This window comes from Hippoglossus stenolepis, chromosome 3, assembly GCF_022539355.2.
Source record: "Hippoglossus stenolepis isolate QCI-W04-F060 chromosome 3, HSTE1.2, whole genome shotgun sequence".
In the NCBI taxonomy this organism is placed as follows: Eukaryota; Metazoa; Chordata; class Actinopteri; order Pleuronectiformes; family Pleuronectidae; genus Hippoglossus; species Hippoglossus stenolepis.
The window spans coordinates 17,813,953-17,841,387 of record NC_061485.1 but is presented as its reverse complement, the minus strand read 5'-3'; the positions used below and the strand labels follow the sequence as shown (position 1 = coordinate 17,841,387).

Here is a 27,435-nt window from a genome sequence, read left to right as displayed (position 1 = left end):
TAACTGACACACACCCTCATCTATTGTACCCTTCCAACGAGTCAACGCATTTTCTAAATACTGAGGCTTAAAGTCTGAAAATCAGAATGAGGTCTGCAGCTCTCTGGTCTCCAGCTTTAACAGAGAGAATGAGCAGATCTGAATGAATGAAACAGACCATTGAATTGATTCTGCACATCAGCTCAACAGACTGGGCCTAACAATTAAAGATAAACAAAAAATATTTTTCAATTTAAATGACTACATTTTTTAGCTTAATGAATTCACCTAACCACGACATATGACTGGCAAAACTAAGATAGGCTAAACATTGGACATCAAATTAAACTGTGGGCTCATCTTTGGTTTGAAACGGAGGCTGAGGTCAAAGAGCAAGAGTGGAGGAGCGGTTGGCAGGTCCAAAGTTTATACTGTGTCTGTAGGTACTGGTCTATGATGACATAATTACAGAAGCAGCCAATAGAAAGCGAAGAGTTGATAATAATAATAGTTATTCATATTTTTATTACTATAAATCTTTAAGTAAAGAGCAGACAGTTTTTAAATATTCAAGGCAGAGTAATATTAATTGCATAAATAAATTGCATTTATTCTGGCATATATGTTAACTTACAGTGTTCACCCCCATTTGCTCCTCCCAAAGCATTTATAACTTTATATTTCAAATGTGTAATGTCCAAAAATCAAGTTAGTTATTTAATGGACTTGAATATCATACATATCATGGCCTAATACAAACAAAAAACGTTTGATGATAGAAAACGAATACATGTTATACTTGCATCCATTTAAAGCTCTGAAAAAGAAATGAAATGGAATTATATTCAGTTCAAGTACAAGAGTGGACTTGTAAACATCAACTTTACAGATCACTGTGTGACCTCTGTCGTTAGGTGGCGGTAATCCGCCTCAGCGACAGAAGACAGCCGCAGTTAAGTAGCAGAAGAAGCCGCTGTTGACGCAGGTGTTGATGTCCTCCTTCTTCCGCAGCTTTGAGAAGCGGAGTAGCTTTCACCAATCTGACGCCAAATTCAGCCTCTAGGAAGAAACCCGCGGCCATGTTTCATACTTTGAACTAAAGTACCAGTGATGGTTAGCGGATGAATGTGTTTGAGGTCGTCTGGCGTCCGCTGTAGACGCTGTTTTTGCGAGTTTTCTCCATCACTCATCGCAAGCAGAGCTAAGGCTAAAGCTAGCTGTGCGTTAGCAGCGGCTCTCGGCGGCTGTGGACATACATTTAATAAACCATCCCCTGGTCCGCCCTTTGTGCAGAGTTTACTTAGATTTCAGGCAAGGCAGTCATGGCCACTCGGCGTCTGACCGATGCCTTCTTGTTAATGCGGAACAATGCAATCCAAAACCGGCAAATATTGGCTGAGCAAGTGAGTACATACGACCCCCGTCTGAGTACACGTAGCAATGCTGCGGTGAGTGGTCTGCATCGTTTTGACATTCTACTGTGTGTGTGTTTGCATGTAGCCAGTCCCAGGTAGCGGTTAGCTAGGAGCAGCTGTGTGTGCCTGTAGCTGCTAGTTAGTGTCAGACAGGTTCGTGTGCCGCGTCACTTCACCTCAGGACTGATGGAGGAGGAGGGCGTGCAGCCATATTTACATTCAATCAATGTCTCTATCGCATGTAAACAAGGGGAGGCAGACTAGTTCAGTTTTAGTCGGCATCGCTATAATTTATGAGAAAAAAGAAGAGTAATAAGGATAGAGGAAGTAGTAGACATTGTAAGTGTAGTTTTGGTGGGGTTTTGCTAAAGTAAAGCATGTTTTTATATTTATATTATGCTCCTTACTACCTGGAATCAAGTGTTCTTTTGGTCTAGTCTAGATTAAATTGCGGCTGTGACCTGTGTTAGATTGTTCCACTAGAATAGAAGTGGACAATACAGACAATGTATCATAATGTATGCAATTGCCTTTTTTGATATTGATATTTATGTTCATATAATGTTTTATGTTCATATAATGTTTATACGTTTATAGATAAGATTTCTCACACAGCTTTTCGCTTCATTGATGCAGCAAACATAAAGTATATAAATCTAGTATTTTCATTTCCAGTCCTGCTTCCTGACTTGCAGCACAGTGGTTTAACTTTCTTAGATTCTTACGGTGTGATGGGAAAGCCTCCCAGATCCCTCATTATCTTAGTTGGTAGATAAAGACCTAGAAACTCATTAGATTAAGGCTTTTGCTTTTTGCTCTTGTTATTGTTTATCTGATAAAAATGTTAGCTGAAGGAGTCTTTGTTTCCAGTGTGCTGCTACACTTGCACTATGAACTGAACCTATTTTTACTCTTATCTGTGCCCATACGCTGATTTGTTTGTGGCCATTGCCGAAATGTCAACACTGACCACAACATCATGACTGATACTTCTCTTAAATTGGTGAAGTCTTCACTGCAGCTGCACGAGATTCATTGACTCTCTGATGCCGACACACAGACAGACACACATCACAACTGGTTACAGGAGACACAGTCAGGACGCATTTTAATGCCAGGTGTCGGATCCATCAGGGCGGATGTTAGTACCAGGTCTGTACGGGGCCTTTCAAACACGCCAGGTTACCCTGCCCACAGATAGTATAGAGAGAGACACTGCGTTATGAATAGTGTCAAAACCTCTTTTGGCTTAGAGTTCATCACCTGGTATATTTTGCCATCCTGCCCAACCCTACACTAGAATGCAGCTAGCTAACTTCTGTAATTCTAGATATATTTGACAAACCTCAAGGCTACGAATATGGAAAAAGGCTGAATTAGAAACTGCTTTTAATCCACAAATATTTATAATCTTCTTCTTAGACTTATCTCTCTAATGGCGCCTCTGTCACCTTACTCAACATGGTGTTCACATTTATTTCTGTTAGCACCTACCCACTTGCCCAGTAAAAAGTAAAACTCAATGCTGCTCTTCTTTGTAAAACTATCAAACACAAGTTAGCCAGCACAGCTCCTGACTGGCTCCCTTTTACAGCTCTCCACCAACAGTGTTTGCATTAGAGTTCACCTGCACTGTTCAGTGTCTGTCTGTGCATTCACACTCAGCTGTGAACATTTACTCTAAGAGGCATGAATATGGTGGTGTATCCCATCAGCTGAGGGTGCAAGATTTGCACTTCCCAATATATGCTGCTTAATTTCAGCTACTGAGCAGGGTGAATAAGTCTTCTTGTAGACCTTGATATTTATCTCTTATAAACTTGGTTTTCTCTGCTGCTGAGCCTTCAATGAAACAAACAAATCAGCACAGCCAAACCTACAGAGCTGAGACCTTTAAATGGTTGTGGCTCTTTGACACACACTGTCTGTTAATGCTGTGTATGGCAAAGCTTAATAGAGTGTGCTGGGGTTTACCTCAGGACCATCAACATCAGTCAGTAGCCTCAGAGTAAGAGAACCCAGCAACGATGCTGTGGCCTGGTTGTCCACAGCCTGGAACATTTTGTGATGGTTGGTTCATGCCTGCCAGTCTTTTCTTCTATTGACAGAAAAAATAAATGAGGGAGGCAGGGAGGGAGAGAGAGTGACTCCGTCATGTTGCTCAAGAGACGTCATTGGCCTCCTAAAAAGTATATTCTTAAAAGTGTGTTAAAGAAAAAGGAATGATCAAACAACATCCCCTCCTCACTGGAAACTTTAAAGACTGTTTGTAGCTCAAATAGAAACAAGCTAATGTCTAAATGTAAATATGGAAAAGGATGTGCAAAGTATAATATAATCCTGGTTGTCTTCATTATTCAATGTTTGTTCTTGTCCTTGTCTTAGGCTTCATACATTTGTGTTGAAGAACACAACTGTCCACCAATGTCACAGAGCAAAATCATTTATACAATAATCAGCAAATACTTCTGTATTTTTAGAGTCAAGGTGTCATAGTTATCAAAGTGAAAATATTTGAGACAGTTTTTTTATGTCACTTGCTGTCCATCAGTTTGCCACTTTCTTCTCATTTTACTGTAATGGAGTTAAAAGGGTTAAAAAGGCAACAAATCAACTATAAAAACTGTTTTCCATTAGACGATGTACATTCAGTTTACTGATGAAGCTGCTGTTTAATCAGAAGGCAACAGGCTCTTTGCCAGTTAAAACTTAAGGGAAAAATAATTATCATAGCTCTATAAAGTTTTAGTGACCAGTTTCACAAATTAAAAATGTTCTTTTACGTTTCGCTTATATATATATATTTGGTTTAATATGTCCTTTTTTGTTACTTAAACTCAACTGTTTCTGCTCTGTCTTCATTCTGACTGTTTCTCACATAATTTGTCTAAAGTGGGTTATTTTGTTACTAGTTTATAGACAATTTATGATGTAACTTTGCATACACTCTCAATTTCTAAATTTGTTTCTACCAAAAAGCCTCAAGATAATTTTGTAAATTAAGTGAAAATGGATGAAAATTTATGTAAACAACCAGACTTTATGTATCTCTGCCATAAACAGAAATACTGATTCTTATCTCAAAGTAATGAAATTGTTGGTGAGAGTGGATGCAAACACACTGTATCTGGGATTCCCTTCTGATTTTCCAGGGCTCACTTTCTTTTATTTCTCTCTTTTTCCTTGCTCTTTATGGGATGGGACCACTCTGCTCCCTGCCAAACACATTAGGAGCTTGATGAGGTACTGCTGTTTCCCTTCATGGTCGAATTTAGACTTGTACAATGGTATGCCATCATTATTGTGATGAGTTATTATATTAAATGTTTTAATTTGACTATTTTTGCGTGCTTTTTAGTTGGCTGATGATCGGATGGCCCTCGTGTCAGGAATTAGTATGGACCCTGAGGCTGCCATTGGAGTCACAAAGAAACTGCCTCCTAAATGGATAGAGGGAATTGATGAGGTAAAAATTCAATATGAAATTGTATATTTGTAGATGCATCTTTGTGTATTGTGAACTATATAATATATAGTATAGAGTATATATATATTTAAATACTTGTAGCAAGTAAAAGTCAATCAAACCAGTCACATTTTGAGAAGTTTTTGAACACAAAGTCTTAACTTGGTTGTGAACTCATTGCCTTTCAGATTCAATACGAAATCACACGGGTTCGACAGAAGATGAAGGAACTGGCCTTACTTCATGACAAGCATATGAACCGTCCCACACTGGATGACAGTAGTGAAGAAGAGCACGCCATAGAAATCACTACCCAGGAGATCACACAGGTACATTAATTTCACAGTTTAGTTTTTCAGATACTGCACATTTATTTAGAATTTGAACACCTTTTAAATGTTTCTCAATTGGAGACACTTTTTAAGCCTATTTTTAATACATTTAATTGGTATAGAATGATATAGAATTCATCATGTCCTCTCAATTTTTCCAATGGCTGACACCTGAGTAAAGAATTTGAAATATTGTTTATTTCTACTTGCTCGCTATGTTGTGTTCCCTGCAGATGTTTCACAGATGCCAGCGAGCTGTGACAGGTTTGCAGACTCGCTGCGGCCACTGCACCGAGCAGGAGGAGAGACTATTGAGAAACGTGGTGTCGTCTCTGGCACAGAGTCTACAGGAGCTGTCCACCAATTTTAGATACACACAGTCCAGTTACCTAAAACGTAAGAACTCAACTCAAAAGAACTGAAAGAACACTGAAGGATTTAAAACCAAGACAGGTCTTGGTTTTAAATCCTTCAGTGTTCTTTCAGTTCTTTCCTTTATGTCTCCACCCACATGTTCGCGGGACTGTCAGGCTCATATCTCACATCATATCTTTTCTATCTTTATGCTGTTTTGTCTACCAGGTATGAAGAATCGTGAGGAGAGATCAAAGCACTTTTTTGACTCAGGACCCTTAATGGAGGAGGATGAAGATTTAGCTCTGTATGACAAGGTGAGTTGTTTTTGTGGCTGTTCCCTGTGACAAATAAAAACAGAAATATGTACTACTGTTATTGTTAGTATAAACATGATGACCCTACTAAAAGACACAGTGAATGTCTGGGGGAATAAAACTAAATTTGTATGTATTTTTTATTTTTCTCTGGCAGAAAGGTGGTGTTAAAGTAGGAATGTTCTTTGAATTTCTATGAAATCACCTAATTGTATTCTTTTCTTTCTTCTGTTTCAGGGATTCACAGACGACCAGCTGATGCTGATGGAGGAGAACACGGTCATGGTTGAAGAGCGAGAGAGGGAGATCAGACAAGTAGTGCAGTCCATCTCTGATCTGAATGAGATTTTCCGGGACTTGGCAGGAATGGTAGTTGAACAGGTAACAATGAGATTCTGACACAGAATTAAACTAGGGCTACATTGTAGCACTGACGGGCCCGAGCACACGCATTTTGAAGCCTGTTGCGGTCGGTGGAGAGAGCGATCAATGACCAAGCGCACGTCTCCGCGTTGCATGCGTTTTGCGCACTGCGGCAAGGATAAACGCTTCACTTCCTGCGTCCGTCACGCGATGTCGATCCTTGCCTGCTAATTGCTCATTACAGTCCACGCTATCAATTGCACATCACACTGTGAACATTTTATGTAAATCGAATGATAGTTGTAAAACAAAGCTTACTTCCTGTTGCCAGTAGGTGGCGCCATCACTATTATTACCTACAGACTAATATATCTGTTCAAGTAGGGGCTCTGATCACTTAATTATCACACTGATCAGTAGGTGGCGCTATGACCCTGAACTAATATTAATATATGGAGCTGTTCAGGTCAGGATTGTGATCATAGGTCAGTAGTTCGGAGCCGGTTGGATAGTGCAGAGTAGATTTACAAAGTACTTCCTGTTTCATGGCGAATCAGTAGGTGGCGCTATGGCACTGAGGAAATATTGACACATAGAGCTGTTCAGGCTTGGTCTCTGATCATGAGACAGCAGTTTGGCGGTGATAGGACAATGCACACTGGAGTTATAACAATATCGTCTCCTTTGGTGAAGGATGAACCTTCGCCGCACCTCAATGTTTACACGGTTTGAGGAAATGTCACAATTCTGACCATGGTCCAATGACTTGACTGAGCTCTTTTGAGCTGTATATTGTAAAGCAGCCAGGAGCAGTTCATCAAAGTATAAAACATGTCACTTCCTGAAGCCAGCAGGTGGCACTGTGATTTTAAGTCATGATTTCTGTGTAGATGTCATCAGGCCGGGACTCTTGTCTTACATGTCTAGTTTGGACTCGATTAGACCAAATATGTCCGAGATACAGAACCTCATGTTTTGATGGCGTGTAATCAAACTTTGATGCCACGCCACGGTCACACCGTGTGATGAAATCAAATATACCAAGGTAGTTTATATCTCCATCTTGTTGAGATGACATTCCCAGAAGTTGAAGTTGATCTGATGAAAGCCCTGCGACAAGTTCGTCAAAGTAAAAATGTGGAAAATGGCCACTAAAGTCAAAATGGCAGGCTTCCTGTTGCTTTTTCCCAATTGCACCTCTGACATTTTTTGTTTGTCTGGTCATGATACACCTGGGCTACGATTTTTGTGAAGATCGGTGAAAGCTAACTGAGGGGCTTTTCCTTAGATGGCGCTGTTGAGCCATTTTTCCACGCCCATTTCAAATTACTCCAGAATACAATTACATTTTGGGGTTTTGAATTCCCTGCAAACTTTGGTAACAATTTGAGCATGTCTAGGCCCTGAAAAAGCCCCAAAAGGGAAATACAAATCCTTCGAAATACAATAGGGCCTCCCACCGGAGGTGCTCGGGCCCTAATAACGGGTCTTTTCATCAAAGCAAAGCTTTTTTTGTCCTCTCAGATGTGTAGTTTTTAACAAAAGGCCCAAACGACTTAATTTCATATAAAAATTCCATTTCATGTTTACTATTTTTTTATTACAAACCGTCATGAGGCGAACTGAGAATCTGAATTAATTCAGTAACTGAAGGGATAAACACTTGAAAATTAACCGACCTTCAAGTCAAACCAAAGCTACAGGTGGTGTTCTTTAGTGTTATTCTACAAAGTTCTTACACTTCAAAGAAAGATAATCTACAACTAAAATGAAAAGTTATCCCCCATTAATAAAATTCCTCCGTTTCTCTTATAGGGCACCGTGCTTGACAGAATCGACTTCAACGTGGAGCAGGCTTGTGTTAAAACGGATGACGGATTGAAACAGCTACAAAAGGTAAACACAAAACGCTCTTGCACACTTTTGGGGTTTTACCTGACATTTTGACTTTTTTGGTTTTATGAGTTCAATCTTTTTAATCCTGATGTACAGTTTTTTTAGGGGGGGCGGGACATTTTCAGCTGAAAACATTACACTAGTTATATCCTATGGGTGTATAACAAACCATTTCTACACACTTATATGATTTAATACATAAATTAATATACATCTTGAATCTTGAGTACATAAATTGTTTTTTACAAGTAATCCTTTAATGAAACTTAAAGCAACTGTAATTACAGTATCTGACATTTTAACATGTTCTTTGCAGGCGGAGCAGTATCAGAAGAAAAACAGAAAGATGCTGGTCATTTTGATCCTGTTCGTCATAGTCATTGTTCTAATTATTATTCTTTTTGGAACAAAGTTCTAGTCATGCATTCCTCTGGCGTTTGTTTTCTGTGTGGGTGTATGGTGTGCATCTGTTTGGACTTGGACTTGGTCTTTAACGAAGCTGACTGCCTTTCATACCCACCAGGACACGACAAGAGGAAATCCGTGTCTCCCTGCAGATGCACTGGCGGCAATGTGGAGATATTTTTTGTGGTCCATTTTAATGAAAGAAACAATCAAAAATCTGTCTTAGCCATTTAATCAAGTGGCTCTCATCAAATCGCTCCAATGCTCTTTGACCAAGGTTTGTCAAACCCAAACATGTTGAATTATCTGTCTTAAGAAAAAACAACAAATTTGTGGTCTATAAAAATGACGGCTAATGTTGAGTTGCTAACCCAGTGTTCTCACACTTATTTCTTGTGTGAAGAAGCTAATTATTTGTTCAATGCCATTGCAAACATTTAGTTTCCGTGAGAGCAGAAATGTTTGTGGAAGAGAAACATGCAGTAGATATTATTTTATGGCAAAATAATCCCAACATGGCTCAGTATTTTACGTCACCTTTGTGTTAAAAAAGCACCACATATGATTTAGAATAGTCATTTATTACCAAAAATATGACTTTGATTTAAAGGACAACCATTTTTTGGGGTTTTAAATCCCTTTAATTATAATTATACTGAGCACTGAGATCCTTGTTACTCCGCTAATGTCCGGAAGAGGGTCCAGTCAGCCAATTCAATCCTAAAATCAAACATGTTTCAAATCTGCTGTACTTTGCATCAAGTGCTCACTTTAAAACACTTTACTGTTTTGTTTGTTTTGTTTTTCGTGGTCCTTGTATTAAGTGCTACCTTTTTAAAACTCTTGCAGTTTGCACATATTGAGGCCTGGGGGGGAGGAGAGGGGGATGTTATGGATGTAATACTACTGGTATGTGTATAATGAAAAAAGAAGAATGATTGCATTATTTATTTTTAATAGCTTCAAATAATCCAGAGGTTAATATGTGCTCGGTTCCAGGCAGAATTACTGTATATTGAGTAAAAGTGTGTCTGAAGCCATCTGTTATTCCACCCCACTAAGGAAAATGTGATGACATCCAGCACAAGCCGACGTATAGAGAGCATTACGAGGATGTTTTCGTCTGTTTCTTTTCAGACTGGACATGATATATTTTAGTTGGCTGTGTTGGAAACGTCTTGTGTTTTATGAAGACTGATAAGCTGAAACTATGAAGAGCTTTATTTGACATATCTGTACGCTACAGTTTATACACCTGTTCATCCATCTTTGTCATTGATGTGAAGTGTGTGTGAAAAAATGTCCTAGTGGTGCTCCACTCAGGTTTTGTTTTACCAAACAAAACTGGCAAAGAGACAGCAGCTTTTTTTAAATAAACCTGGAACATGGTGTGTTTCTGTCTGTTTTGAATCGCAGCATTGATGCAGAGAAGCAAATGCTCGCAAACGCCTCACATATGGTTACATATATATATGCTGCCTACCTGCTGTAAAAACATGGAGGTAATCAGCTCCAGGTTACTTTCTAGGCAAAGTGGGCATATGCAAAGTTTCCCTGCAGCTGGAACAAGTATTAAGTATTTTGACAATAGACGATGGTGATTTTTAAAGCACAAAAGGTACACAATGGTTGTTGCTTCTAAGATGTAAGCATCTGGTTTCCTGCAACTGTAAATTGAATATCTTGTTTTTTTTAAATTGGTTTAACCAAAAAAATCTGAAAACCATCTTGGCTTCAAGGAAAAGCAAAGGGCATGTTTCCTATATACTGACATTTTATCATACGTCAAATACATTAGTAAACATGAGGTCACCCACTTTGTTAACAGAGCAGGAACTGATGTACAGCTAAAACTACTGATAGACAACAGTGATCACATTTTTCATTATATGAACATTTGAGATGTAACTCTTATTCATATTATCACTGATTTCAGGGAAACATGAGCCACCTACTAATGTATCAGTAAAATACCTTAGATATAAAGGTAAACAAGTGAATATATTTATTAATTATTGATTATAGATTGTCTCGGCCTATACTTAAAGTGAAGGTTAAGAGAGAGAGTAATGAATAAACCGCCTCAGCTACAAACTTAGCTGTGTTTGCTAACTTAAAAGCTACAGTTAAATAGATAATGTTAAGAAACATGGAATAAAACGAGTATATGAGTATTAATAAAATAAAAAAGTATATAATAATTACAAATAAAAACAAATATTTTCTACCCATTTTGCTCCGACCTCGCGTTAGTTGTGTACAAAAGCAGTACAACTCCTCATTGTCTGTGAAGGAGACAGATGTGAGCTAACGTGACCCGGAGGAAGACCACCGGTGGACGTAAACACCACAGATTTAAAGAAAACTAAAGTGAACAGACTTCTCCCACCACCGACCATGACTTGTAGCGGGGAGGAAGACGACCCGTTCCCCGTGGAGGACTGCCTGTTCGCGGACACATTCAGTCAGGAGACCGTGTTCAGCTTGTGGGGTGAGGAGCTGAAGATAAGGCAGGTGTTCGGGGCCAACCTCGGAGTCGCTGCCCCGGTCTGGAAAGCTGTAAGTCACCCGCTGTTTAAACTGTGTTGAAACAAACCACTGAGTGTTGTTGTGTGCTGACCATGGTGTGTGTGTGTGTGTTTGTGTTCACACAGGCGTTACACCTGTGTCGGTACATGGAGGAGCAGAGTGTGGAGCTGCGGGGACAGCGCGTCATCGAGCTGGGAGCAGGGACGGGAGTGGTCGGTATTCTGGCTGCTCGTCTCGGTAACTTCATGGTTCCTTGTTAAAATAAAAGCCCTGAGCCTTCACGGAAACTGTCTGCATGTGCACACGAGAGGCGCCTTTTGTATTGTGTAGTACACGTGGCCCACACCTACTCCCAGTGTTGCCAACTCCTCAGTAAGGAAAGTAGCTATTGGCTGTCCTAAAAGTCGCTAGAAGTCGCTAAATGACGCCATCGCCTAATTTGCATAATTGTAATGGACGCTGTAGGAGAGAGGAATAACGTCGTGGGAGAGACAACAAGTGAGTAAAAAACACCCTAAATATGTTTAGAACTACAAATGACCTTTCTTCTGTTGATTCTTGTTCTTTTTATTTTTTATTTTGCCATTGAAATAGGCCATCACTTCTCAAAATAACTTCATGACTTGAATGCTTTGTCTCGACCCACATTACATGATTCAACATATGATACGTTGGTAGTTTTCAGAAAGCATCCCACCAGTCTGTCTATGTAGGTGTTTCTGTCTGCTCAGTTGGGGCCGTTATGATTTTTTCCCATCTTCTCTTCTTTTTCCTTTTCTTTGGTTTCTTGAGATGATGCCGTTTCCTGTCTCTCTTGGATCTTTGAGATGAGCATTCTGGCAATCTGCACACAACAAATATCGTTTTAGTGTCTTGAATACTACAAGTATCATCAAATCAAGACATTGATATTAAAGAATACCTACGTGTCAACAGTCCATGAACCCTGGTGATAGTTGGGGAGAGTCTCTGTGTCTCTCTCCTCAACTATTCTCCTTGGCTTCTTCCTCCTCTTGTTTTGTGTATTTTTTTCCATATGTTTGTAGTAGCTGCATGAAGCGACAGCTGGAACATTTTGGAGGAAATCTAGAAATAAACAGATTCACATAATATGACTGTGACCTTTAACACTGAAGACTGAAATCTAATCACTTGATCTTTGAGTCCGAGTGACAACTGATCAAAAGTTGATCAAACTGATCAAGAATTGGACGGATGGACCGGCAAAAAAACTGAGATGCACTGATGTACTCACCAGTTTGAGTGTCCACCTCAGTCTCGTAGATCCTCCTCCTCTTCGCATCTGGTAAACCTATGTCTGCATTACCTCTCTTTCTCTTCCTAGGATTATAGTCTCTTCTGGATGTAGCCTCAGCTAGAGTGTCTGAAAGCAACACTATAAAGACAAAGGACAATTTTATTGTTTTGATTCACCAAATAAATATTAATGAACTATGGGAAATTATTACACTGAAAGAGCTTAACACTGATGAGACTTAAAGATATCATCCCCCAGACTGATTTAAAATAAACAGTTTGAACATAGAGGGAGAGTATTTACTAATTAGTTACAACAGAAACCAGTTTTAGAAGTTTTCTTGAGACTTTGGTGGATATTTTTTATAATCCATGACTATATTTGTATTTATCAAAGGCACAATGAACATAGTCATGAATATCAAATATGTTTCAGATTCGCCACGTTTTACCAAACTACCCATAAATCAGTGGTTTGTACAGGATGTGGCTGAACTGAGATACATTGAATAAAAGTCAATACTTACATATTTGTGTGTTCTCCTCAATTCAGTCCAACCTCATCCTCTTCAAAGCTGGTAAATCAGTGTCTGGACTTCTGTCCTTTCTCTTCCTTGGATGAGCACTCTGTGAGCCTGATTGCTGACATTGTGGCATGTGGTCATCCAACACAAGGGAATTTGAAAAATCAAATGCCAACTGCTGTACAAAAGGATGCTCTCGGTGGAAGTGCCAAGCAGGAATGACCCAGTTGGAGGTGTTGCACTCGCCCAGGCTGGTAGATACTTGTAGGTTCGACCATGGTGGCTGCACTGGCTGAACTGGCTTCGTCCGACAGACTTCCATCAGCTCAAAGCACAATTTCACACTGAAAGAAAAATAGTTGACTTGAGAACCTACGCCGATCTCCATTATTTGAGAGATTTATGTATTTTTAAGACACAGGATCTTAATTTTGACTTACTAGAAGCTGTCGGGGTGTTTCTCTTCAATGTAGTTCATTGTCATGAAGGGATCTTGAAATATCTGGCTGGGTGTTATGCGGTTGCCAGAGTCCAGACGCAGCATCCTCTTTAGTAGGTTGACAAATAATTGTCTGTCTTCAAGTTCTGCCATGGTGTCCTCCTCCGATAAATGGCAGACTGGTCTGACCTGAGTCAGAGAAAAAGATCACAAAGTTCAATAAAATCTCACAGGCTCATGTCTTTGTCAAATGTTTTTCTAGAACTAAAAATCTCACACTGATGAGGCTGTCCAGGGATTCGAATTGGCTCTTGATCCTGGTTCTGACTCCCATTTCCTTCGGGCTCTAAAAAGAGATAACAATTCATTTACTTGATGTGTCCCAAATACAATATGGGAAAAGTCATTAAACTCTTCAGACATGAAAGCCGAAAAAATGTCTTGAAATTTACATTTTCTGGAGCTTTTCACATATAAAGAACACAGCAGGTGATTGTCTGTATCAGACACTTTCAGAACCACCGGAAAACATCTTAAACATTCAGGCGAGGGGTGTGTAGAGCTTGCATGAGGCAGGAGTCGATGTATGAATTACATTGTTTTACAGCATATCTAAGATAGTTGCAAAAGAAGCTACTAACCTTCAGGATCCATCGTTTTCTCGCTTCACGTTTCTTCCTTTTACTCAAAAAACATCTAGTGTCCTGTGCAATTTTGAGAAGTCGCTCCGGTATCCGACTCTGAGTCTGGGTGATAAGTTGTAACTGTAGGAACAACACACAACACGAGTAAGATCATTGAGTTGCTTACTAAAACCCCGAAAATTCTGAGCTCCGTGGTTCAATGGAACGCTGCATCAGTGAGTCAGTGTGTGTGTGCATACACGAGCACGCAACCTTAAAAGCACTATTATCTTTCCCTCAAGTTCTGAGACTGTCATACATTTATAGTAATCGGTTGCTTATTATGATCAGTTTGGCCTCGGACAAATGAGATCACTGTACACGGTTTCCACTGTATTCAAAACAATTACTTAATATGTTTTGATTCTAATACTGACCATGTCATATTCACAGTTTCCAGGGTAAAGTTGCGACCCCAGGAACAGCTCTGCAGCAATGCAGCCCAGAGACCAGATGTCAGTGGCTGGTGTTAATGGAAGTCCCAGCATGCTCTCTGGAGCCCTAAAAAGAGGATAATGAGTTATTACATTATTGCAGCACATATTTCGTTAGCTATGGTTGTAGAATCTGAAACAAGTTGCCAAATACTTGCCTGTAGGCAAGTGGCTGGATGCACGGCGTGTTCAATTCTATGTCTGCAACAGAACAGGCCAAGCCAAAGTCAATCAATTTGACCCTGAATGGCTCGTTGATATGGTCCACCATCATGATGTTGTCTGACTTCAGATCTGTGTGGACAATGTCTATCCTGCGCAGTAACTCCAAAGCTGTGGCCATCTATCAGGGTAAATTACAACATAAAGTCAGCAGCTGTACAAATTATCAGAGGATGTTTCTGAATATCTTCTTCCTCTTTTGTCAGATTTTGAAGACATCAGTTGCATTAAACAGTCAAATACAAGGATTTTTGTCAACCCACTGCACAGAAGAACAACAAGCTGGCACAACAATAATGCCCTCAAATCAACAACAACTGACCGTTCATTGGTCCCTCCACCACTCCACTCTTTAACAAGTGTATGGAGCAGTTCAAACTCTAACTTGTTATTTGATAGTGTTATATTTGCAGACTGATCAATCCTAAATGTCGCTGCTCTTGGTAAAGTAACACATATGCAGCCTCAAACTTAGTTTTTAGTTTGGAAAGTCTAAATATCAGCGAAAGGAGGTATTTTCAATCTGCTTGGAGCTTGATGAACGAGATACGCATGATAAAATCAAATCACCTTCCAGAAATTAACGCTTCTATTGGAAATCAAAGGTAAACTGTTGTTTCGAACCTCAGGATTTTGAGTGGTAAATATTCCATGTGACAGTAACAGGTCTTGGTGAACAGCCAGTTGTATTGTGTTCTATAGGAGTTCCTGTGTTTATGTTTACCTCTTATATGTAAGCACAACTCTAGTATAGAAATTACCTGATGCAAGATTGGGCGAATCTCCTTCACAGACAAACAGTGGGTAGGTCTCTTCTTCACAAAATCAAACAGACTCTGGTCCAGCAATTCGTACTCGACACAAACATACTCGTGGTCGACAAAAACACTGTTGAACCTCACAAAGTTGAACTTGTCTGGATCATAATTCTTGAGGATTAACATCATGGACACCTCCTTCTCTGTGAACTCTCTTTTCTTCATTATCTTGACAGCCACCATTTCACCAGTGGCTATCTTCACACACTTGAATACTTTTCCATAGGTGCCTTCTCCCATAATAGACAGCACCAGGTAGTCAGAGAAGGGTGAGGAGAGGTAACCGATGTAGTGCTGGGGCTGACCACATGGTTGAAGGGACAATGAAGATGTGTTCGGAACCTGCATCTCATCCGACCCCCTATAATGTAATAGCTGCCAGAAAAAAAGAAAAAGGAAAGAACAAGGTATTAAATTTTGTCTTATAAATCATAACATTTCACACATCCATTTACATTCTGGGATATGATTTGTCGAGCTCTTGTGAGGAGGAAAGTAGATTTACTCAAGCATTGCACTGAACTCACTCAACTTCCAATGCTAATTTATACTTTTATTCCACCAAGTATTTTTTTATCGACTATATCTATTTGATGCATTTGGTTACTTAGCAGATTAATCAATCAATGAATGAAATTAATGAAAATGTCCAAAAATGTCCTATTTCGCCAAATGAAATCTGCCCTTGATGAGTTCTTCCCATACCCATATAGCATACTACTAAGTTTCATGGTAACAAACAACAAAACCAACCAAAAAATTATAATAGTAATAAACTTACCATGTTTACTTACTGATGGAAATCAGTGGTTGGATGTGTTCCACATGTGACATGTGACAAGTGAAGACTTGTCACATTCACTTCGTCTATCGGCGGCTAGCGACCAAAACAGATCAAAGATGTATCCTATTTATCAGGATCCCTTTTTATCAAATACTTTCTTTGATATTTGATAGTTAGGTTGCCAAACATCTTTGATCTACTCTGGTTGCCCCCTGCCAATAAACCGAACAGAGAAGAAGAAAGCACTCCATAAGCCGACCATAGGCATCCATTATTAATTCCCAAAATTCCAAGAACATAGGTATGGCAGCATCAAGGAAGCTGTTAGGTTTGTAAAGGTATGGGAAGTGGGGAAGTTCCCAGTTGGTTGGAAAGAGGCTGTGGTTCTTCTATCCCCAGGAGTTTCTCTTTTTTAAGACAACACTTCTCCAGGAAAGCCACAACAGCTCGGGCTATAGATCTGGCATCTCCTTCCTCCAACTCAACAAGCCCAAGAAATGTTGAGACAATTGTGTGTTTGGTGTCACGAAAGTACCTTATCACAACCCCCAGGTACTTAGAAACACTTATATCTGTCGACTCATCGAGGAGGAGGCTGAAACGCTGGTCACCCACATCTGCGACCAACTTTTTTAGAAAGTGTGGTGCTAGAACACCATTAATCATTTCGGTGCACTTTGTCCTGTGCATTTTGAAGTGAGTAGCAGCCGTGGAGTCTGAGAAAGCAGCTTTACATGCTTCCCCAATGTGATCACATGCCAGCATGGAACTGTGTTCAGCAATAGCTAATGCCATGGTGGCTTCAGCCTGTTTTGCAGAGTCAATTGTTTTACTTAATTTAATTTTTTTTTACTTTTATTTAATTAATGGCAGCTTGCTTTGGGTGGAACTGTTATAAGGCTTTGCCTTTTGAGTGTTTTTGAGTTGTCATGTGTTTTTTTTTTTATCACAAAGTTTGGCGTAGCAATCAGCCTTACAATACAGGCAGTATGCCCGTGTATCATCTCCAATAAACGGCTTCAACCAGCCTTTGAATTCAGGGTTTGATTCCCACTCCTTTCTGTATTTTTGAGCGTACAGTTTAGACTGAGACATGATGAGCTAGCTAGCTAGATGTTTAGCTTATGTCACCGAGAGGCACACACACAGTGGACGAGGTGAGTAAGTGACTGAGGCTGTGTGAGTCAAATGCAGTGATTTATTTTAGTGTGACAGTGAAGAAACATTGACGTTTACATCCCGCTCTGTAAGACAGGGCGGGATCAGCGGCGGCTTTGCGCACGCGCAATTCATTTGCAGTCTGGAGGACTGTGAGTGCATCGGGACGGCGGAGGGGCTCACTGCAGCACCCGCTGCTCGTTGAGGACAGTAACTGCAGAACGATACGTGCTTTCACGTCAGAGTCTCCAATAACACCAGAAAAGTCGCTAGATTTGTCGCTAGTCACTTTTGACAAAAAAAGTCGCCAAGAGGATTTGGAAAGTCGCCAGATGGAGCTAGAAAGTCGCGAAGTTGGCAACACTGCTTACTCCTTCAGTTCTCCGGGTAGCTCACTACTGCCACCATCAGGCACTCAGACATCAGTGTTAGTGTGATTTGAAATATCAAAAATTAAAAAGACGATTGGCAGCAAGTAGTATTTGAGTGGAATAATTATTTAAAATGACAAGTAGTTTGACAGCAAGTATTTGACAAAAAATTGTATTTGGGTTGAATAAACCTTCAAACTGATAAGTAGTATGAAGGAAAGGAGTATTAAGGTAGAATAAACGTTTAAACTGATTAATAGTTTGATATAAAAAAAGGTAGTATTTAGTTGAAATAAACTTTAAAACTTGTAATTAGTTTGACAAGGAGTTTTTAGGTGAAATTTAAATTTTCAAATGAAAAGTAGTTTTGACAGAATTGGTATTTGGGTGATAGAAACCTTTAAAATGACACAGTAGTTTGACAGAAAGTAGTATTTGGATGAAATGAACCTTTGAACTGATAAGTAGGTTGACAGAAAGTAGTATTTGGGTGGAATAAACCTTTAAGCTGATTAGTAGTTTGACAAAAAGTAGTGTGACATGACAGCTCCACAAAAGTGAAGCCAAAGTGTCTTGATCACCCCTTTGGTGGCTGTCTGCAGTATAGGTCATATATCCTGCCTCATCCATGTTAGTGAATGGGACATGGACCAAACAAAATGGTCAGAGTACACGTCAAAACCTTTTTCTGAAAGATGGTGTCTGTCATTTTAAGTAGTTGTCATCATACTGATGTTTGTTCAAGTGTTCATTAGTCCTTTGGGTTTATTTAGTTAAAAAATGGGGGGGAAATGTCATGATTGACAGCTGAGACTGAATGATTGGTCGACCGTGTTTATCAGTTGGACATAAACGACCGTGGCTCATCCCCTCGATCATTACTGCACCGACTCTGGCTCCAAATGCGACAGATGGTTGTGTTGTATTTTTTGACTTAATGTCTGAATGGGGGGAGGAAGTGGAAACATGTCATCCATCGTTATGCTGTCAGCCATAGCACATTACCTGACTACTGATTTTTGCATTGTGTACAAAATGTATTTTACTATTACTTACTATGTTATTTGTATGTTTTTCACCATTAACCTGCCAGTGACTGTAGATCCATGGCTGAATCTGGCATATTCACATGTTGGACTTAAGTATGCTTGTTAATTACTGTGCATTGTTTCTTATAAATAAATAAACATAGACTGTTTCATGAGCAACACACTGGAATTAGATCTTCATGTCGTTTCAGGTGCAGCCATGACTCTCACAGACCTTCCTCTGGCTCTCGCACAGCTCCAGGCCAACGTGTCATTGAACATGCCATCCAGTGGTTGGCCTTCTTCTCCTCCCACCGTCCTCCCTCTGTCCTGGGGTGAGGACCACATGAACTTTCCGTCTGACTGGGATCTGGTGTTATGTTCAGATATAATTTACCTCCCAGAGACGTATCCACTGCTTTTGGAGACGCTAACTTACTTGTCCAAGAATGGTGCTGTGGTTTATTTCTCTTCCAAGATGAGAAAAGAGCATAAGACTCAGGTTTTCTACGAGGAGTGTCTGCCGAGCAGATTCAATGTGGAGCTTGTGCAACGTGACGACAAACGAAACATTAATATCTACAGGGCATCTCTAAGGACAGATCAGTGAAAGCAGGGACAGTCGTCTACTGGCCTGGGACCAGTTACTGTACTGAAACGTTGTCTCTGGTTCCTTGGATATGGGTTTTTAAGTAGCAGTAAAGACATTCTGCGACATGAAGCTGCCAGAGAGAGCAAGTCAACTGTTACTCGATAATTCAAGTACCGATTTTCAGGTAATACGCACCCTTATACGTCCTTTGTACTTTTTAAGTATCTCTGCCAAAAGGTTATGTTTTTGCCGCTGTCTGTTTGTTTGTCAGTAGGACTCCGCAAGAACTACAAAACAGATTTCCATTAAACTTGCTGGAAGGATGGGACATGGGCCAAGAAAGAATCCCATTAGATCTTTGAGAAGATCCGAACAAAGGGGTGGATCCAGAACTTTCATTTTCATTTTCTTTCACATTGTGAAATGGGGTGTTTCATGGGTCTTGGTTAAAAAATCTGCTATATTTAGGTGACTGGTTTCTATGAGTGTGTGCAATTTGGTGCAGCTTGATTTAATTTTTTGGTGGAGATTTGCACTCGACTGATTAATGTTCTTAAGCATTGTGATGATTTTGTCTTCAAAATGTGTATGAAGTGAAATGTTTTGTAGATGTATAGATGTTGGCTGAGCAAAGCCAAAACACTTGTTCTCTAGAGAATGACTGAGAATGAAAGTTCAGTGCTGGTTATGACGGGCATGAGCACTACAGATTTGTTAAGTCATTCAGGGAACAGTTACAGCTTCTCTGTTCTGCTCAGAATCACCTGATTGGAGATTTCCTGTTCCCAATTTTATCACTCGTATATTCATTCAATGTTGTCATTCTAAAGTACTGTGCAGTTGCACAGCAGACTTTATTTTGGATGTGTTTCTTAAAGTTTCATGCAATACAAAAGAAAAACAGAAGAGATTTGGAAAGACTTGTGTGACTTTTATCTTATTTCATCTTAATTATAAAAAAACAAGACTAAACTTGATATGATTTTTTTTAAAAAACTGGTACATGAGTCATTAATATTCAGCACATTCATTCAGCATTTTTGTATTAAGATATATAAAGCCCAAAACACGGTTCATCCCATGCCCTCTGACTATTCTGGCAACATCAACATATTGTCGTCCCTGCTGTCTGTACGTACTTCATCCCCTCTCTCCTGCTCTCTGCTGATGTACAGACTTTCTGTTCAGAAAAGGAAAGCCTGTTTGTTACGCTGGAGAGTTTCAAAGAAAGGGAGACAACCCGTCCGCTGCCCGTCTCTCCCTGTGCTACAATTCAGCCGACAAAACAACAGATCCCTATCTCCATGGAGCGTCTGCTCGCCATCACGCCCAGCACCGCCCACGCGAGTGCCACGTACAGTGTAGATCAATGGTATTGTTGATATTCACTGTCATTTTGGTAAAGTTATGGAAAACTGTGTTGCTGGAAAGTGGTTGTGATGTTGATCAGCTGGTTTAGAAGAACACATCCAAACAATGATAATTTACAATTTAAATATTATTTATAAGTTTATAATGAGTTTTTTGATTATAAAATACTTGACGAAGAGTTTTGTGTTTGTGTTGCTATGTGAGCAGTAACTTAGTGACTTATCCAGGTGTGAAATATCCTATTATTGTTGTAAACATGACAAAAATATTACATTGAATTCCAATGAAATTAGTCAAAAAAAGTTTTTCCATCTAAAAAAGTTTACTGTCAAAAAACATGAGTTTAACTGCTTCTTAAATTTGACCGTCTACTTTAGAACTAAATACATGTTTTATATGGTATATTAGTTTTATACATTTTGCCTTCACTTTAGATGGGAAGGATGGAGTTTAAGATAGTATCTCTAAAAACATGATTATTGATAATTCCTCTGTGCTATTTAAACTGGGCATGTTGGCTAAATGAAAGGAGGATGGGCTTAGCGATAGGGTGTGTGTGTGTGTGTGTGTGTGTGTGTGTGTGTGTGTGTGTGTATAAAGTGGGTGGGGGATAAAAACCTTCATCCTTTTAAACCTTTGTCCTGTTTGACTTCATTAGACCTCATGTACCCTCATGAGCACTGAGGACAATAATCTGAAAACAGCAGCTAAAAGGTACGTGTTGCGTGTGTGCATCTATCCCTTTATTTGTGTATTTACTTTGTTTAAATGTCAAATTTGTTTAATTAGTGTAACATTTTAATTGAACCTTTTAATGTGCTCATGTTTATATATAATATAATACATTCTTTACATATGTTGTTAGATTTAGTTTAATATGCATTTATAATTAATGTATAATAAAATAATTTTTTTTTTTCAGTATTTCAGATCTCTGTATCAGACCAAATGATGGAGTTCTGGCCTGAGCATCAGGGACAATCACCTCTGTATGCTAAATTTGGAACTGTTCCTGGGAGAAATTGTACACATAAGTGAGTTTTGTGTTATGAAAATGGCTTCTTTCAGATATATTTATTTAGATAATAAAAGTTGTCTATTTTTTCCATTGCTTCTACAAATATAAATACAAACTTTATACTTGATTTTAACCTCCAGTATTGATACTTAACTTGCTATGGAAGTATTTTCAATACAATGTCAACGTGTCTAACTTTCCAACATTTTGAACATCTGTGACTACAGTTCCACGTTGCTGTTATTATCGTCTGTTCTGTAGAACACATTATTTTCTCTTGTTAAATATCAGATGGAGTAAAGTGATACCAGAGTAAACTAATTACTTTTACACAAAGAGTTCTTCATCATTTTATGAAGAGAGCTAAAATGACACTTGATAATTTTGAATAAATGCATTTCTTTTTTCCACCATTTTATTCACAGCTATCATGACAGACATCAGGCAACCCATTCTCCATTTTACTATGGAGCGCAGCAGGATCAAGGCAGGGAGTCTGGATACTGGACTGTCCCAGGATCAAGAACAGGAGGGGGTCTACAGGACTACACCAACTGGACGGACCCAGAGCTATCTGCCCCAACTTCTTCCCACTTCCCTTTTATTCTGGATCGTCATACCCGGCAGCACCAGGGCCCGGAAGAGTATCAGCAACATGAAGCCAGAAGCAGAGAGTGGACAGCAGCTCAACGAGCGGCGAGGGAATACGAGGGGGGATTTCTGAGGGAGGGATGGCAGAGGAGGTGGGAGCCCTCTAATCCTGTTCGCTACAACAGGGAAGTGTCCACTAAGAGGAGCGACAGCAGCTACCGTGAGCTAGAGGCCTGGGCAGCTCGGTATAGCCATTCACTTCCAAGAAGGAGACACAGAGAGGCAGAATTGAGGGGCACTTCTCATGTCATGTTGGAGAGCAGCAGGGCTCCAGAGAGGAGGAGTGGGTCAGATCCTCAGGTGGCAGTGCTGCAACAAGTCAGACAATCTGCCGGCATCAGAGAATCCGGAGCGTGGGACAGAGGAGGCCGACAGCAAACTCCGACCTATTATCCACTACAAGCTCCTGCCCCTGACACAAGCCACGTGTTGGACAGTAAAGAGAAGGCAGGCTACCAAAGAAGGATGTTTAGCCAACCTCCTGGATATATTGCTCCTCCTCCCTATAACAGCCCTCATAAAAGCTCACCTGTAATCCACCATTGTGACCACGGCTATGTGCAGGAAGGGAAGCAACAACACTACTGGTCACAGCCCACTCTCAGAAAGCAGGATGCATGTGTAGATGTGCAGGATAAGAGGAAGATAGGGAGAGGGGACTTTAAAAAACCAGATGTGAATGAAATCTGTGCAGAGCTGGAAGGACTTGAGCACAGAGGACCAGGACCAGATGCTGTCCAGAGTACACACATGCAACGTGAGTGTATGCCATCTCTGCAGCAGCCACAATTGATACAAGCAGTTCAGGACACAAAGACAAATGAGCAAACATCCTCAAAGGTCATAGAAGGAAGAAAGTTCAGATTAAATAAAAAGACAGGCGGGTTGACCATATTCTGCCTGGTTTCCAGAATTGCTAGCGCCACAGAAACCCCATCCTTGCCACTTTGCACTTCCCAAGCAAACATTCAAAGCACAGGATTTGGAGAAGGTTTGAAAGATCCAAGGGACAATGGTGACATTTATCAAACACAAAAGCTTGCAGATGAAGTAGACTTCAGAGTTCCAACACTCACAGAGCAGTCAAATACTTCTGATGGGAGAAATGTCCAAGCCAAACATAAGACGACATCTACCTGCATAGAAAGTGAGATGTTTAGCGATAATCTATCAAGGAAAATTGAGACAGGAGAAAATATTAATTTGAACGATGCAAATTCTACATTTGGGAGACAGGTAACTCAGCCAGTGCACCCTGTGTCAGTTAAATATCCTCTGTGGAGGGAGCCAAGTTTCACAAGCAGGGCTGAAACTGAAAGTTCTTCGTCAGTTTTGAAAGCAAACAGTGAGGAAGTAGAATCAGATGATTCATACAACCTAGTAGAGTGTGCTCCAGTTCATCCAATCAATGTCGAAGTTAGAAGACTAGACATCAAGGAAGACACACAGTCTGAGGACAGTAAGGGTCTACTCGTCATCGACACAACGTGTGTCGTTGTCAAAATGGAGCTGATTCCATCACCGAAGAAAGATCATGTTCACTATTTAGGCTCCACAAGACACGCTGATGACGGTCCACTCGATGGTCAGTCGAGCACCTCCACTGAGTCAAATGCTGAGCTGAATCAGGATGTGCTTCCAAACCCCTTGCAGATAAATGACAGGGCTGAGATTGAACTAGAGTCAGATTCTGAGGAGAAAAAGGAACCTGATGGAGGAGGTGACACCTCTTTACCCGGTATGTCTTCATCTTCCATTTCTGAAAGGGAAACCTTGCAGGAGCGTGCTGAAAGGATCCTAGGTATCCCTCTACATGACTGCATCACTGAGGAACAACAAGATGCAACATCTCTCCTTGACTCGTGTGTTGAGAAGTGTGATGAGGAGGTTGAACCTGCTCCAGTAACAAATGACATTCATGATGCAACTGAACAACTCCTACAGGACACAAAAGACGAGGAACGGTCCCAGAATAACCTAGAAATGGATCAGATTGAGGATACTGTTCATTTGAAAGAGAGTGATGAAGAGGAGGATCAGGTGCAAAATGAAGATGGGAAGCATTTTGCAGGACTTCAGGAGCAGGTGTCTGATATGTCTGATGAGCAGGACATGGAGTCCCAACTTGAAACCTACTTAAAAACGGCACAGGAAGCTGAAATGGCTGTGGACATTCTGTTTGAACGACCTCATGAAGACGGTACAACTGAGCAGATTCAGGCAGAAAATCAACCGGTTGAAAATGACCCGTCTCAACATCTCTCTGAGTGTTTCAGTCCATGCAAAGATCTTCCTAATTCTTGTTTGCTTTCACACCCAAACCTTACTTCTCTCTCATATATCTCACAGTCATCCACAGAGGAAGCTCTCAATCCTCAGTTGGCTGCATTCGATACCACTGAAAACCTTGTTCCTCATCCTGAAACCTCATCCCTTTCTGATGCACCATTGCAACAGCCATCTCCTCTACCCCCTGCATCTACCAAATCCTCTCCAAGCCCCACTCCCCATAAATGTCATTCCCCAATTCCTCCTCCTCCTCTTGATTTGCTAGATCAAATGCCTGGAACGATGTCCGGAATTGAGGATCAGGATGAGGAGGGTGACACATCACAGAAAGTAAACGATGAGATGAGTGACCCTGAAGATCTTAGGGACCAGCAACGACTTGAATATGAGCAACCACACAATGCTCCTTGTGTAGAAGAGAGCAACAGCACTGATGAGCAACAAGAAAAAGAAGCCGATAGGGAAATAACAGACACTTTGGAACAGTGTCTTGAAATATCCAGACAAAATGCTACAGAGGTCAACATTTTGCAGCAACAATTTCTATGTGTAGAAGCAGAAGAATGTGTTTGTATTACAGAAAGTCATGTGACTGAAGAGCAACAACAAGAAAAAGCCAGTGAGGATCCAGCAGACATTTTGGAAATGACAATATCGCAAGAAAACATGACAGCCAGTCAAAGTCAAGAGGAAGTTGAAATTTTCCCGCAACAATTTGATAGTGTTGGTCAAGAGGATACTTCCTATGGAACAGAGAGTTATATGACTGCAGAGCAACCACTAAAAGATAACGGTGAAGATACAGATCTCTCAGTACAGACATCGGAAATACTCCAAGACAATATGACTGAGGGTGAAACTCATGTAGAAGAAGAAATTGTGCAGCAACAATGTACGGACGTTTCTTGTGTGATGAGTCCTATGACTGAAGAGACATTACAAACAGATGTGGATGAGGAACCAACAATATCCCAAGAAAATGCTACAGACGATCAGACTCAAGCAGAAATTGAAATGTTGCAGGATGTTGAAGCTGGAACTGAACCTTCTGGCTTTACTTCCCCATCCCCTTCAGACTGCAAGGGGTCTCAGTCACCTCTCGATGTGCTCTCACCCTCAGAGCTTCCCCCTGCAACACATGCATCACACCAGTCAAACACAGAACCTGAGCCTCCTCTGGAAGTGGAGTCAGCTCTAAATCCTGTTACTGCTGATGTTGGCATCCCTGTAACTGTTTCACCTCCTCTTCAGTTGGACTCGTGTGAGGAATCCCTTCAGCTTCCATCTTCCTCTATCGATGAATCGTCCCGAAATCAGGCTTCCCTCACTTTTACCCCCCCTCAAGATGGAGGTGAAGATGTTTCCTTTGACCAACCCCACAAAGCGCTCCAATATCCCAAGTCCCTTTGGGATGCGGTAAATCGCATTCGGAAACATACGGCCCCTGACTCTGAGAATGAAGAGGAGGAAGTGAGCGAGCATTGGGATCCAGAGAGCACAGGGGGAGATTTGAGTTGCCTAGATATGGTGTTTGACATGAACTCTGGGACGATCGTCTTTGATAATGTTTCAACAGGAAGTTTTGAGGATGTAGAGCAGGACCCACGTCATGAAGAGTCAAGCATGCGTGCTGAAGAAGACACACTTTCCTGCAGCAGCAACAGCAGCCACAGCTCTGGAGATACGATTATTGTAGCAGAAGAGGATGAAATTGAGGAAATGCCCCCTGATGCCGTGACAGAAAGCAAGACAGAGAGTGACACAGAGTTTCCCATGGCTGAAGGAGAGCGATGCTGCTCTAGTGAAGTAAAAGATGAGACTGCAGATGATGACGAGGGAGAGAAAGAGCTCATCAAGGGAGACAAAACAGAATTGTGTCAGAGTGGAGAATGCACTGCTGAGGTGGAGAATATAACAGTTAAAGCCATGAAAGTAACACAAATGGAGCAGAAAGAAGTAGAGGAGGAGGGTTTCCCCCCCTCAGAGGTCACACAGGCCGACACTGTACAGCTGTAGTGTAGCAAAGTGAGCTAGTAACACAAGCCAAGAAAAAAGGAAACTGGCTCGGTGTGTTTAGCAAGACTGTTCAAAAAATTTAAATAAAAATAGATAAATAAAAAAGGCATTTATCTACTTTTTTAATGAAAAGTATTTTTTCAATGTAATGTCATGGTTTTTATATATTTGCTGATCTGTGATGCATTCAACGTGATAGAAATGTAGGGATTTGACAGAGTTGAAATATTCACAACCATCTCTATAAAAATGTTCCTGAATGCCAAGTTATTTTGTTTTAAAAAATCTAAATAAGTGTTTATGTGCCATTGCTAATGTTATATAAATGCAGTCATGAGAATATGAAAATTAATACTATACAATATTGAAATATTTGCAGTGATTTCATAGTGTGGTGACAAATCTGGCAAAAACAAAACCATTGTTATATATTTAAAGTAAATAAAAATGTGTGCATCAACGAAATACTGTGAAGTTTGTGTGTCCTAAAATTATGTCAAATAATAGTTATCATCTTAGGTCATTTTGGTTTAATAGAATAGATAGAAATACTTTGAAATCTGTGTATAATACGTAGAAACACATTCATGCATGATATCAAAATTGGGTCTCGATATTTCACAGCCAAACGTGTAGTTCACTTCAGGTTATACAGTGGCAATAACAAGAATGTTAATCCTTTGGAATTAACAGATTTTCTGCATTAATTGTTCATAAAATGTGA

At 40.3% G+C, this 27,435-nt stretch overlaps 3 protein-coding genes and 1 long non-coding RNA gene across 7 annotated transcripts; 3 read left to right on the top strand and 1 right to left on the bottom strand.

Annotated features, from left to right (window-relative positions):
• Positions 1 to 941: 941 nt before the first annotated feature.
• On the top strand, positions 942 to 9,916 carry stx16 (syntaxin 16). Of its 4 annotated transcripts, none has more exons than XM_035152712.2 (9): positions 942 to 1,382; positions 4,626 to 4,637; positions 4,753 to 4,860; positions 5,049 to 5,189; positions 5,426 to 5,588; positions 5,775 to 5,863; positions 6,101 to 6,244; positions 8,042 to 8,122; positions 8,439 to 9,916. In XM_035152712.2, the coding sequence occupies exons 1-9, from the start codon at positions 1,302 to 1,304 to the stop codon at positions 8,538 to 8,540; spliced, it is 921 nt and encodes a 306-aa protein (XP_035008603.1). In that variant the 5' UTR covers positions 942 to 1,301; the 3' UTR covers positions 8,541 to 9,916. The 4 variants fall into 4 exon arrangements, with proteins under 4 accessions (XP_035008603.1, XP_035008600.1, XP_035008604.1 ...); XM_035152709.2 differs by having other exon boundaries at positions 942 to 1,427; XM_035152713.2 differs by lacking the exon at positions 4,626 to 4,637.
• An 888-nt stretch (positions 9,917 to 10,804) lies between these two features.
• LOC118105231 (EEF1A lysine methyltransferase 3) lies at positions 10,805 to 20,147 on the top strand. Its single transcript, XM_035152753.2, has 3 exons — positions 10,805 to 11,086; positions 11,182 to 11,293; positions 18,987 to 20,147. The coding sequence occupies exons 1-3, from the start codon at positions 10,925 to 10,927 to the stop codon at positions 19,382 to 19,384; spliced, it is 672 nt and encodes a 223-aa protein (XP_035008644.1). The 5' UTR covers positions 10,805 to 10,924; the 3' UTR covers positions 19,385 to 20,147.
• On the bottom strand, positions 13,036 to 14,460 carry LOC118105232. The gene is made up of 4 exons (XR_004695104.1): positions 14,337 to 14,460; positions 13,918 to 14,040; positions 13,278 to 13,622; positions 13,036 to 13,181 (listed from the first exon to the last, which is right to left on the bottom strand). It is a non-coding gene; the product is annotated as an uncharacterized LOC118105232 (long non-coding RNA).
• A 180-nt stretch (positions 20,148 to 20,327) lies between the features above and the next one.
• On the top strand, positions 20,328 to 27,096 carry si:ch211-159e12.5. Its single transcript, XM_035152752.2, has 3 exons — positions 20,328 to 21,451; positions 21,660 to 21,771; positions 22,181 to 27,096. Exons 2-3 carry the CDS (start codon positions 21,686 to 21,688, stop codon positions 26,709 to 26,711), a joined length of 4,617 nt encoding a protein of 1,538 aa, XP_035008643.1. The 5' UTR covers positions 20,328 to 21,451; positions 21,660 to 21,685; the 3' UTR covers positions 26,712 to 27,096.
• The last annotated feature ends 339 nt before the right edge of the window (positions 27,097 to 27,435 follow it).

Coding starts and splice junctions, on each gene's coding strand:
- stx16 (XM_035152709.2), top strand. CDS start 1,302: ATGGCCACTCGGCGTCTGACCGATGCCTTCTTGTTAATGCGGAACAAT. Junction 4,861..5,048: donor GGATAGAGGGAATTGATGAG/GTAAAAATTCAA, acceptor ATTGCCTTTCAG/ATTCAATACGAAATCACACG. Junction 5,190..5,425: donor CTACCCAGGAGATCACACAG/GTACATTAATTT, acceptor TGTTCCCTGCAG/ATGTTTCACAGATGCCAGCG.
- LOC118105231 (XM_035152753.2), top strand. CDS start 10,925: ATGACTTGTAGCGGGGAGGAAGACGACCCGTTCCCCGTGGAGGACTGC. Junction 11,087..11,181: donor CTGCCCCGGTCTGGAAAGCT/GTAAGTCACCCG, acceptor GTGTTCACACAG/GCGTTACACCTGTGTCGGTA. Junction 11,294..18,986: donor TATTCTGGCTGCTCGTCTCG/GTAACTTCATGG, acceptor ATGTCGTTTCAG/GTGCAGCCATGACTCTCACA.
- si:ch211-159e12.5 (XM_035152752.2), top strand. CDS start 21,686: ATGATGGAGTTCTGGCCTGAGCATCAGGGACAATCACCTCTGTATGCT. Junction 21,772..22,180: donor GGGAGAAATTGTACACATAA/GTGAGTTTTGTG, acceptor TTTTATTCACAG/CTATCATGACAGACATCAGG.